The 12,927-nt window shown below is 36.9% G+C and overlaps 1 protein-coding gene across 3 annotated transcripts in view; it reads right to left on the reverse strand.

Moving 5' to 3' along the window:
• The window catches only part of LOC129274280 (integrin alpha-9-like), a 42,891-nt gene that overhangs the window by 14,588 nt on the left and 15,376 nt on the right, over nucleotides 1-12,927 (reverse strand). For all 3 annotated transcript variants that reach the window (XR_010295403.1, XR_010295404.1, XM_054911115.2), the window contains exons 13-20: nucleotides 11,634-11,801; nucleotides 10,856-10,935; nucleotides 10,193-10,337; nucleotides 7,946-8,056; nucleotides 7,024-7,196; nucleotides 6,087-6,255; nucleotides 2,982-3,098; nucleotides 1,495-1,650 (exon numbers count right to left, since the gene is read on the reverse strand). Coding sequence is in view for 1 of the 3 variants with exons in the window: in XM_054911115.2 (XP_054767090.2) it covers nucleotides 1,495-1,650; nucleotides 2,982-3,098; nucleotides 6,087-6,255; nucleotides 7,024-7,196; nucleotides 7,946-8,056; nucleotides 10,193-10,337; nucleotides 10,856-10,935; nucleotides 11,634-11,801 (1,119 nt within the window). In the remaining 2 variants the exon portion in view is untranslated. The remainder of the gene's footprint in view (nucleotides 1-1,494; nucleotides 1,651-2,981; nucleotides 3,099-6,086; nucleotides 6,256-7,023; nucleotides 7,197-7,945; nucleotides 8,057-10,192; nucleotides 10,338-10,855; nucleotides 10,936-11,633; nucleotides 11,802-12,927) is intronic.

Here is a 12,927-nt window from a genome sequence, read left to right on the forward strand (position 1 = left end):
TAACGGGAACCCATTTATCACCTGGGGTAAGAGTGGCAAAGTGTTGACGGACACCTTGCCAAAAGATGGGATTGAAACACACGACCCTCTGATTATAAAACGAGAGTAAAAAAACACTAAACCACTATGCCTCTACAGGGCAGGGGTAGATTTACCATGGTGAGGAAGGGCGGGTGGCACATTCTTTAACATTTGAAAAAAAACTTGATGAACTCTCCACTGCACACAGTTAACATTCACCCCTCTCTACCCATATCCTTGAACCTTGAAGAATAATCCCTTTCAGCAGCTCCAAAGCTATCCCACAATAGAATATATTACACACCAACCTTTAAAGGTTTTACAGGGTTGTTGATTTTTTTTATTTAAATCAGATTTTTATGATTTAAATCAGATTTTTTTAATTTTTTTCCAACGAAAAATAATGGTCACACTTAACAAGTTTTAAACTATATTTTAACTGTTTTACACCAATAATAGTGGTCAACTAGTCTTTTGAACATTGTGTATTGTACTATTTGACACAATAATCCACTTATATACAGGTAATTTTTTTTATTTTTTTTAAATTTATTTGCATTATAGAGAGGGACATTTTATGGAAGCCCAAGCAATGTTATGTATTATGGGTATTGATAAGAAAATACACAAGCATGCAAATATACATGTAATTCTTATCAAATGTACACATATGCCTTCAACTTAAGTAATTGAAAGAATGGGTATTAATAGTAACAAGAAGGAGGTACATACAAGTAGTTCAGCTGTTTTGTAAAAGTATCCAAGTTGTGGACTTTGAGCACCTTTGTACATGTAGATTTTATATATTATTTTATTGAAGATTTAACAGTTTGGTGTACATACAGAGAGTTATTTATCATTACTTCGTTAGAAACTTGTTGTTTTCATCAGTTTTGCTTGTTTTACAATTTGAAAATAAAACAGTGGTGTTAAATCAGACTCCATGAGGGTGTATCATTCTTTTAAAGTATCTCTAAAGCATGTGGAACAGAAATGAAAATGATTACATTGAAAGTATCTGTTAAGAAGAAGAGAAAATAGAGAAAACTAATTATTTTCATAAAAGTTTATTTAAATCAGTGATTTTTTTGAAAAAAATCAAGTGATTTAAATCGCGATTTAAATCATGATTTAAATCGACATGATCTAAATCAAACAACCCTGGAATAATGATCTCTGTGACCTTGTGACCCCAAATTCACATCGGATCACTCACACAGGCCTACATGAACACCTCAATCAGCCTTAGTTTGAGGTTGAACCCGCAAACCCAAAAGTTTGAAGTTGATAGATCAATGGTCAATTGGATATTGCAAGAATGAAAAGAAGGACAGACTGACAACCCCAAAACATAATGCCACCACCCTCCACCTACAGTAGTCAGAGGCATAACACAATTGGGTAGGAGGGGGAACATCATTGTTGGCAGTATCATTGGAGAGTAATCATTCGGAAGAAAACTATTCAACATACCAGTTGTTGGTTGCCCTCGCTGGTGTCAAAGATGGGCGATATATCTTCTTCAGGGGCGGGATCACGATAGAAGGAGGTCCCTCTATATCTCTCTAGGAGCCGTCTATTCTGGAGTTCTATTATTTCTTCACCGTTGCAGGATCCAGTGTTCGTTCTCTGTTAACATTGAATAAAATTACAAGAAATTGTCAGTCGATCCACTTTCTAGCTTAGCTCATTTTACAGAAGTAAACAAACAGCATATATTAATATTACTCAATAATAATATTTATATTTATTATGCATGACATACGCTTCTCAATCATAATGTATGCACATCCTCCACTCCCTGGGGGATATTTCAGTCAGTCACCATTGAGGCGCACACATTGTTGGACAAGCTACAATGACTTTCACATCCTACTTGGTACCTATTTAGAACCATGGAGGGTGGTGAGTGGCAACGTCTTGTGTGCGAGGTTCAAAATTCGCAACAGGTGAAAGATAAATCCATGTAATACGTTATTCACTTTAGCAGTGACTTCACATGTCTTAACACATACACGTAAATCTAACATACTAACTATGAATTGAATATAGTAATCCCCTGGGACCCATTTTATTAAGACTTACAACCAAACCTCACGAAACCCCGAAATGGGGGTCTAAGGAACGGACTACAAGGGTAAAATAAGGGGCCTTGGGAACTAAAAATATACTGATCGGTTTGAAACACAGAGTCTACGGAGCTACAAGGTAGTAGGTGGTGCGTGCTAGCACTGTGCATAAAGAAAGATACCATGTTGTAACTCTCTATGAAACAGTCCCCTGGTGTTGACAACCCCCCCACGCCCTTCCCACTTGGTCTGCAAACACAGACGCAAATTTCAAACTTAATTAGCACCAATTTGTTGCTGGGGATGGCTTGCCCCAGGGGGGGTACTCAACCAAAAAAGTAGTAGGTCTGTGCCGCCGGCGAGACAAAAAACGGGGGCCTTGGAGCAGGCTGTAAAAAGGAGGGTCCTCGGAACGGGCTTCGGAACTACAAATGTTTGTGAAAACGGGTGTCCTTGGAACGGGACGCCTGCGTGTGAGTGCGTATGCATCCCTATGGAACGCACACGCATCGGGACCCGACAGAAAAAAAAAGAGAAAAAGTAGCAATATTCGATAGATTATACGCACTGGCCGACCGCCTTCGCACGCCGTCGCGTCTACCCCAGCACGCCAGACGAATCGAGAGTGTAGTCAGCGCAGAGCTAGTACGTGATACGATGAATCGCGTGCGTGCATCGCATGGTTTTGTAGTATGGATCGATATCATGATGAAGCCCATATCTCGCGCCTTTTCAAAACATACAAGTGTAAGTACTGGCCGCGCGCGCGCAGATACGCCGAGTCATGAAAATCTCACGCATAACATTTTTTGAACTTGGCATCTCTGTGCAAATTGCGAAACCATGGGTCTGTGCCTGAAGACTACTCTGCACTGTTCTTGCTATACTTACATCTATTATATTGATATTTTTAATGAAGATAAGCCAATCGCCGTTGAGCATACGCCATGGAATGTGAATAGTGACCACAGAAGAGAATGGTAGTTGACCAGGACCGTCATTGGTGATCTAAATAAAAAATAAGCAATGACAAAGTGATTAATGATAATAATAATATGCAACATTTATATAGCGCTTAATACAAATTTTTCTAAGCGCTGCATACTATCACCCCGGCTACCCTGATCGGGCACTTGGGCATTCAAGAAATTCCTTTCTACCGGGTACCCATTTACTACACCTGGGTGAAGAGTGGCAAATGTAGATAAATGCCTTGCCAAAGGACGCAAGTGCTGCGGTGGGATTTGAACCCCGGACCTTCTGGTGCAAAGTCCAGAGATTTATCCACTGAGCCACAACACCTCTTCAAGGGTGTTCCACACAGCCACACAGAGTTTAGTCTGAGTATAGTCTGACCAGTGAGGTGATGCGTTCTACACTGCATGCAACTGGGAATTATTTAAGTGTGACTCTAAGTCACTCTTAAATCTTTGTGAAACATCTGACTTTGGACTAAATTCACTTGACTGGAGTAATTCAGTTGAAATGACTTCATTCTATATCTGATTTTATCTGCTCTGATTTGACAATTTGATTTAATAGCTTAATTTCGAGCCCATTTGACTGGACTTGAGTTGATCTTGGTCCCGTTTCATAAAGACTTATTGCTAAGTGCACAATTTCTACAACAAATCTACAATCAACCAATCAGATTGAAGGATTTCAGTAGCTTTTAACCCCACTGGGCAATTTGTTACCGATTACCAATTTTACCGGTTATTACCGGTAATATCACCCGGAAATTTGAGTAACACCAAATATTACCGTTATTACCATGTTATTACCGAAATTATAATTCCTGTTGATACCTGTTACTGTTATCACCCTGATGAAACCTACATTTACCTAGTTACAACAGGGTGATGAGGGGTAATAAGGGTAATGTTGAATGACTTTGATTGGTTATAACATTGCAAACTTTAGTAATAAGAGCAATCTTACAGCAATCCCAGCGAAATTTTCAAAGTCCAAAAAATTACTGTTATCACCCTGATGAAACCAACATTTTACCCAGTTACAAACAGGTTGATAAGGGGTAATGGGTAATGTTGAAACGCTTCCATTCCCAGACAGCAAAGTATCTGGATCACATACGGTTCTTATCTGGGATATCTGGGTCCCATATGGGCCCACATGGAACCCAGATGAAAACATATACTTGAACCCACATGGTGCCCAGATAGGACTCAGATGGAAACGAGACCTCCAACCCATGCGGAACCCATTAATATTGGGTAAATGGAGTAATATCAGATGGTATTATCAGGAAAATGCTGGGAATATTAGTTACTCATGAATATTCATTACTACAATAAATGGCCAAAATTTTAGCTAATATAGCTGTAATAATTAATGTGTTTATGTTTATGCAATTATTCCACCCAGAAAATTTTCAGAAAAATGTGTAGTTTATATATTATATTAGTCATAATCATGACATTAATTTTAGAAAAATGTTTTAGGGGTGAATAATTGTTAACCATAATTTGTCAAGTGTTGTAAACTCGCTCAATATATAGAAGTAAATGACAGGGTTTGGTGGATAGGTGTAGGATAGGATTAGGATTAGGATGTAGGATTTTAGGATAGGATAAGATGATATGGCTTAGAGTATGGAGTTGTAAAAATGTGCTTCAATGACCCTAATGACACTAATTGTTTTTTTAATGAGCCGACATTAATTGGGTAATATTGGGTAAACAGAGTAATATGAGGTGGTGATATCATTAAAATGCTGGAAATATCGGTTACATCATACTGGGTAATATTGGGTAAATGGAGTAATATCGGGTCCGGGTAATAACGGGGAAAGATTGGTCTACTATTTCCCCGTTACTACCCACTGGTGTTACCGTGGTAATAACTACGTTATTACCTGTTACAACCCGGGTAATATCGGGTAAAATGCCCAGTGGGACTGTTATTGTAAATTTGTTATGATAACAAGTTTAATGAAATGGTCCCCTTATCTTGATTTTATTTGATGACTTGAACTGATCAGGTTTAATAGGCAATCTGAGCTGGGTTGCTTTTACTTGACTTGTGTAGTTTAATTCAATAGCTCAACATGATTAAATATTTGTCTTATTTCATGATCTAATACTCTGATCAGGAATTTGATATGATTGGAATAGTTGCTTTTCATGTGATTTTATATTAGTTCAGCAGGAATGATTTTTATTCTATTTTTTTCAATAAGTTTAGACAAGCATGGACCTGGCCACGGAGGATCTATTGTTACTGGGGGTGCTGTGACAATGCTCAGCACCCCCAGTAACAATAGAATAATCCTCCATGGAAAGGGCCCTGCAGATGAGTTGATCTCATTAATTGGATTAACAGTAAGATCAGAAAAAGAATCACAAAGCCTTAAAGAATACTTGGCAGCTAGCACACAGTCAATTTAGATCCCTTATTCATCGCTGCATAAGAAATGTTCATATTCATGATATAGCTGCAAAGATACTGAATGGAATATTTTACTGCAATATTTCTATGATGATAGCTCTAATGCTATTGTCGCTGACATTCATCTCTGAATAGACCAAGTTTGAAACTGATCTGTCAAATAGTTGTATAACTATTGCATAGGCCTATATGAAATAACCATTGACCTTGAAACCATATCATAATTTTCAAAACCATGAGTGCATGGACGGCCCAGGGTTGAAGTGTTTTTTTTTTAAATCATCATGTAATATTGCCCTCTATGAACTTTGACCTTGTGACCCCAAAGTATACTCAAATAATATTAAACATGCGCACGTGCATTCATTAGCCAAGTTCATAGCTGATCTATCAGTAACTTGAAAGAACCATTCAGTAGAAAAAAAATCCATGTAATAAAATGACCTCTCTAAACTATGACCTTTCAACTATATCACGTCTAAGAAAAGGTTAAAAACAATACAGCTCATCGAGTGCCCTTATTTGATTAAGCTTTGTACTCTGTGTAAAAGCATAGAAGTGGACCAGAGAGATTAATTTTATAATTACCTGGTATGAGAGTGTGAACGGGCTTCCAATGTGTGTGTCGTTGAAGGACGGTGATGTAGGCGATATAAGCGACATGTTTACAGCCGCTTGGAGAGACTTCTCAGCTGCTTGTGCAGTGGCGTAGTTTGAACCATTACTGACATAGTATACACTCTCAGGGGTACTGGACCTGTTTCCATGGTTAAAAGTGGGAAGGGTTATTGTATTTTCTAAAAATGAGGACACTATTTTTCATAATTTCTCTCCAATTCTATCACTATCAAGGGATGGGATCTTCTTTTTGCCACAATCTCCAAAATTTACATTTTTAACAATAATATTAATAATATATTGGACTTATATCGTGCCAAATCACCTCTGTAGACTATTCATAGGGCTTTTCAAGAAATTTTAAAGGAAATAAGAAGAATTGAACAAATGTTTTCACGTTTTTTCTTCAGAAATTAAACATTTAATAATGTTTTAAAATCACAATTTGCACTGAACAATGAAATCTTCATCAAACCTTGGTCACACCTTCTCTGAAATATTAAGAAATGACATTGTAAAATATTGTTTCCCAGTATTTTCCACAAAACATCTATGCACAACAGTGACGTGCAAATAAGAGTCAATGACATCACCAGCTCACTATTTCTTTGAATTAATTTCTTGAACTCATAATAAAATAATAATAATCGTTTGTTACTCTGCAGTGACAGGTCCACACACAGAGTGCGCATTTTGCCATTGAAATTGCATGCGCGATGAGTGGTGCATTGCTTTATAGACACCCTACCGTACATATCAAATAAAATCCACAGGAATCAGAATTTCATTGTGAAAAAATGGTTTGGGGGGGGGGTGTCTACAGAAACATCGCTGGGCTATTTGAATTTGAAAATAGCTTCAGCTATTGATTCGATCCAAAAGAGAACAAAATTGTATACATTCATACCCAAAAATTCCAACATCTGCACCTATGACCAGCTTATAATCAACTTCAAGGATGTTGTCAGCAAGGCTTTCAGGGGTCTGCAAACTACTAGTGTTAGCTGATATCACAATGTTGACGATTCTACCAGGGTCATAGATAAGACCCCCGATGTCAAAGCGAAGCCGGAGAGTGCTCTGTTAAAGCCAACCACAAAAGAGGAGAGAGAAATCAGAGAACGATTGCATTTTTAAATCATTATTTGGAGGGTGTTAAAGAGTGCATTTAGACACATCTTCATGATGTACGCTGGGCCTTTATAGAATAAATACTATCTAATTATTACTTACCAATATATACGTTGAAAGTGTAGAAAAATATCTATGTATCAACGTAATACGTAAGTCTATTTCCTGTATTTTTTATCAATCATATTCCTTACAGAATAGGAAAAAAATATCACCAATGCCAGTATGAGAAGAAGCTGATTTACATGACAGCCTTTGAAAATAGGCCTAATAATATTCATACAAATAGTAAAAGTAATAATGATTATATCTAATTATTACTTACCAATATATACATTGAAAGTGTAGAAAAATAACTATGTATCAACGTAATACGTAAGTCTATTTCCTGTATTTTTTATCAATCATATTCCTTACAAAATAGGAAAAAAAATATCATCAATGCCAGTATGAGAAGAAGCTGATTTACATGACAGCCTTTGAAAATAGGCCTAATAATATTCATACAAATAGTAAAAGTAATAATGATTATAATGATCCTATTACCTATTAGTGATAATGAAAAAAAAAAATATTGACAATGATAATAACATTAGCAAAAATAAAAATTATAATAAACACTATGAAAAATAGTTTATATGTCATAAGAAAAATGAAGCTGAGAATTTTTGTAAATCTTGAACCGAAAGCTCTCTTACCACTATGTAAGAATTCATAGGATTTCCCAGGTCGCATTTCACGCCTGCCACCGTTGGTTCACAAAGTACAAGAGCTCTTGCATCGCATTCATTATCATCAAGGCAAGACAACTGTACAAAAGAAAATATATATACATAATCAGGGGGGGGGGAAATTGCAAGGGGGCTGAGACGATTTAGCCCCTGAAATGCTCAAGTTGTGAAAAGTACCACCAAAACACAAATTTTTGCCTATATTTAATATTGACTGACTTTAAGGGAGTTTCGAAAACCAACTCGCAATGGAGTTTTCATGACCGTTTTGCCTCATTAAAATTGGTTTAAGCATATGACATAACCCTTTTCAGCAAGCAATATAGTTTGGCACATGTTTGGCGTCACTGGCGTAAATCCGGTCCGAGCAGTGGGGGGGGGATGAAAGCAATGTATTGACATGAAAATTAAAAATTTTGGGGACACCCCCACCCCTAAGGCTATATACAGGGATATATAACCGTGTACATACATGTAATCCTTTTATCTTTCAGCAAAAGGCCTCTAAGGATTTCTTTTTCAATGGCTATAATAATGATTTTGTTGTGTTATAAGCTACTGAACTACAGTACATATCCAGGTAGTTGGAAGACATAATGACCCAAGTCGTCTATCGTGACGTGTGATTATTGGATGTGGCGAATCAGCATAGCGAGCGAGCAAATTTTCAGTAGGTGGAAGGATGTTGCCCCAGAACCTCTTTTCAAGTGGTGTGTAATTATCACATCGAGGGCTTTATGTACAGGGGTGTATAACTGCGTGCATATACTACCACCTTTCACTTGAAGGACTATCACAATGATGGTTATATTGTAATGGATTTGATGTGATATAAACTAACTATTGGATTACAGTTAGTATCCAAATGCGAGCGAGCGAAGCGAGGGAGCAAATTTTCTATAGTTGGAAGAAACAGAAACAGAATGATTATCAAATCGTCTTTCAAGGGAGTGTAATTATGGGAGATATTGCAGCGGTGAGCATAGCATAAAAAAGTTGTTTGAAATAATATGCATTAAATACAGAGGATGATAAGAGTATATTATCAATAACGTAAACTTTAGAAGGATATGAACAAGAAATATATAAGGGCAAATAGGGATTTAAATAGTTGAGTTTTGTTCAATGAAAACTCATTTGCTCACTGGTCAAAGGTGAGGTGAGAATTTTTTTTAAATAGGATCATGATTATCAGGAATAAGGGTGCCATATGAAATGATCATAGGCCATCACAGGCCACAATAGAAACTTCCGAAAATGTGTAAATATCACAATGATGAATACGAAAATGAAAGATTTTGAATAATCTTTAAGATTATATTGGGAGATGATGCAACATGCCAAATTTTGAGCAAAATTCATTTATGAAATATTTATTACATTGTTGTGTTAATTACTGTGATTTGAAGTCCCCTATAAATGATAAAATGGTAAAGATGAATGTTTCATTAACGGCATTGATTTGATCAATGTCTTCAGTAACTCATCGTATACTTTTGAAGAATACGGTAGGCCAAATGTTTTTCGTACAAAATCCCTGCTTCCACAAAGATACCACATGACCCCCTCCCATATTCACGAAAGTGTATTTAATTATGTTTTAATTCATTTATGATAAAAGTGATAATCATAATTGAAAGTCATTGGAATCACATATTCAGAGGTGGACTTATTATAACTAAACTCCCATGATGCAGAGGATATATAACCTTTACGAAAATCTAAACGTAGGGATTTGTCGCTGCCAAATTCTTGTAAGAATAGGTTGAGCGCAGGAGTGAAGCGACCACGCGAGAAATTTTGCATTTTTTAGAATGCAAAATTACGCCAATTTATAAGCACTTTGACTGCATTTAAAGATGAATCCACACATTAAAAGTAGTATTAACCATAAGATGATCTTGAAAAGTGGGAGGGATGATCCCCCCTCTCCGAAAAGTGAGGGGATGTACCCCATCCCCCCGGGATTTACGCCCGTGTTTGGCGTGCTACTCAGGGCACACTGTAGAATGCCTACGCTGCGGTTTCACATTTCGCACGAAACATGCGACCACACAGAGAGCATTCCCATTGCAACAAGACCACTTCACGTGAAGTGGTTCTAGAGAGAAGTTCAGGAGAGAGTGATGAGAGCATTTGCAAAGAAATCTTCTAAACTCATTTAAAAATACTGGTATATAAAATTTTTCTGGAATATATAATGGATGTGAATACCTCGTTAGTTTCAAGACCCTCATATCTCATGTCGTAAGGGTGGGTAATGGTAAGAACAGCCTGATGCGCCTCTTCCCCGTCGTTCTCGATCCTGGCGTTGACGTAGAGTCTGGATGGACCGCCAGAAATAATCTCTGTTGGATTTCTGTGATAATGAATATGACCATAGAATGTAATCTATCTGTTGAAGCCCATTTTTCAGAATCGTGTTTAAATATATTTCCTAATTCCAATTCAGCACGATGTAACTCTTTTCTGATACATTGAAGGCGAGGAAATTCGTGAAAGTTGACTGCATTGTTGGGTCTAGCTGACAATTTCTGTGAAACCGTTGCTTTTGATGGGCTGAGAATCAATGCATCTGACTGTTATTTGTAATTCCATATTTTAGTTTTTTAGACCCCCCCCCCATTTCCAGGGTTTCATGGGCAAACACCCCCCCCCCTTCAAAATATAATTTGGAGCTGATATGGTACGGAGGAAAGTTGAGTTGACATACTTTTACATCTTTATATTTTGTAGGTATTTGTGTATTTATGTGGGCAGTTTTATGAATTTCATGAGAGTATTGTGTTTGATATGATTGAATTTATTAAGTGTTTGGTAAAAATTACGATCCACTACCATACAGCAAGGAATTTGATGTGCTATTAGTATTCTTACCCTTCAATTGAAACGTTGGCTATCAGTTTCAGATCAGTTCTGCAGAGGGCATCGACACCACAATCTCTCACAAAATTGAGCTGCACAGAAACAGAGATCTCATTTTTAAAATTCATGTTCCATCAACTCTTCACCTTACTGTCATGAATGCATGCTGCTGGCATATTGGCTGAAATTTGATTTGGGGAGTTTCGTTTGGAAGTAATGAACACTGAAAAACATCACATATTTACTAGATTTGCCCAAAAAAACATAATCAATTCAGTCATTTTTATTAAATAACTTTATTCCCCAAATGGAATAATTAATTTGTTGGGTGATAAACACAAGGAAAAAGATATTCATTTTGTCTCTGATACTACAAGGTTAGCACACACTACTGCTGGTGTGAAGTAAAGCTCGGCTACTGTGACGATAAAAATCACAGGCAGCCTGGATGGGATTCGAACCCACGACCTCTGGATTACTAGACCAGTGTCATAACCACTAGACTTTATTCTTTATTTCTTTTTGCTCAATAATAATACAAATATTCCTGGGGTATTTAAGTATTGTCAGTCCTATGCGATCGCATAGCTAAATTTTAATAAATCTACATATTTCATTTTTTATTCATTATATATTCTACTTCATGCATGAAATCACAATTTAGGTAAATTTCTTGCTGAAGGACGACACGCCATGGCTGGGATTCAAACCCACGACCCTCTGATTGAGAGAGGAGAGTCAGAACCACTGGACCACGATGCCTCCACAGATAGATGTAGAAGGGCCTTACATCTTCAACTGTTGTGATGGATCGGCACTGAGGGCTGAGCATTAAGGGAGGGATTCCATACGGAAACTGCTGAGGTCTATCTTGACGTGGTGGTCCTTCATGCTCATAGTCTCTCAGGATATAAGTCAGATCAACAGGAACGGGGCTGAGAAAGTCTGATGCAGTACTCTAAAACAACCCAAAGGAACATCAATTCCATTTGAATCAAAGAGAAACTAAAGTTTAATTACCTTAATATCATCAGCACCATTGTTCTCACATATTACATGCAGTCATAACCATTGTCATCATCATCATCATGCCACCTTCATCATAACCCTCCTATCATTATCACCATTATCATCATTTCAGTTTTCAGTTTAGTTTATTTCCATTATTCATATACAGACATTTACATGCTTGACATGAGTATAACATAATTATCTTGAGTTGAAATAAATCGTTATTGAGACAGAAATTATACGCAATAAGAATTTAAATCAGTGAAAAATGGAGGGGCCTAAGTTGAAAGCAGAGCTTGTGAGTTATAGGCCCCAATGGAAGGAGGTGATAAGATATAAGGCTATATAGCTATTAAAATAACCAGGTAAAAGAAAAGCAAAAGTTTATGAACCAATTGGTTTAATCACATCTGTGGCACGCCCTGGAAGGAAAGTAATGTTTTAAAGGGAGGTATGAAGGTAAAATGGAGCTGCTGAAAGGTTTAGATATCTACTGCTGCCTGAACTGCATAATCATTAAAAAAAGTATGTTTCAGTTTACGTTTGAATATAAACAATGAATTGGAGTCTGAAATGTCTTTGGATAGTCCGTTCCAGTACTTCGGTCCTGAGAAAGTAATTGTTTTCTGAGCAAAGGTTGTTCGAGTCAGTGGTAAATGATAAAATGTACTTTGTCGAGTTGCGTATGAATGAATTACATTTCGTAATAATTGTCATCATCATCACCATCATCATCATCATCATCATCATCATCATTATCATCATCATCATTATCATCATTATCATCATCATCATCATCATGCATCAAAATAATTTTTATCAGCAACTCAATCTCCATCAACATCCTCCTACAATTTTCTTATCAACATTGTTGTCAACATCATCAACATTTCCATTCTCTATGATGTTATCCTTAAAAGTATAACCACCAACATCATCTCCATCATCATCATCATAACCATCATTGTCAACATCATCGTCATCATAATCGTCAACGTCATCATCATCATCATCATCATCATCGTCATCACAGTAATCATGATAATCATTATCATCATCATCATCATCATTAT

This window comes from Lytechinus pictus, chromosome 13, assembly GCF_037042905.1.
Source record: "Lytechinus pictus isolate F3 Inbred chromosome 13, Lp3.0, whole genome shotgun sequence".
Lineage (NCBI taxonomy): Eukaryota > Metazoa > Echinodermata > Echinoidea > Temnopleuroida > Toxopneustidae > Lytechinus > Lytechinus pictus.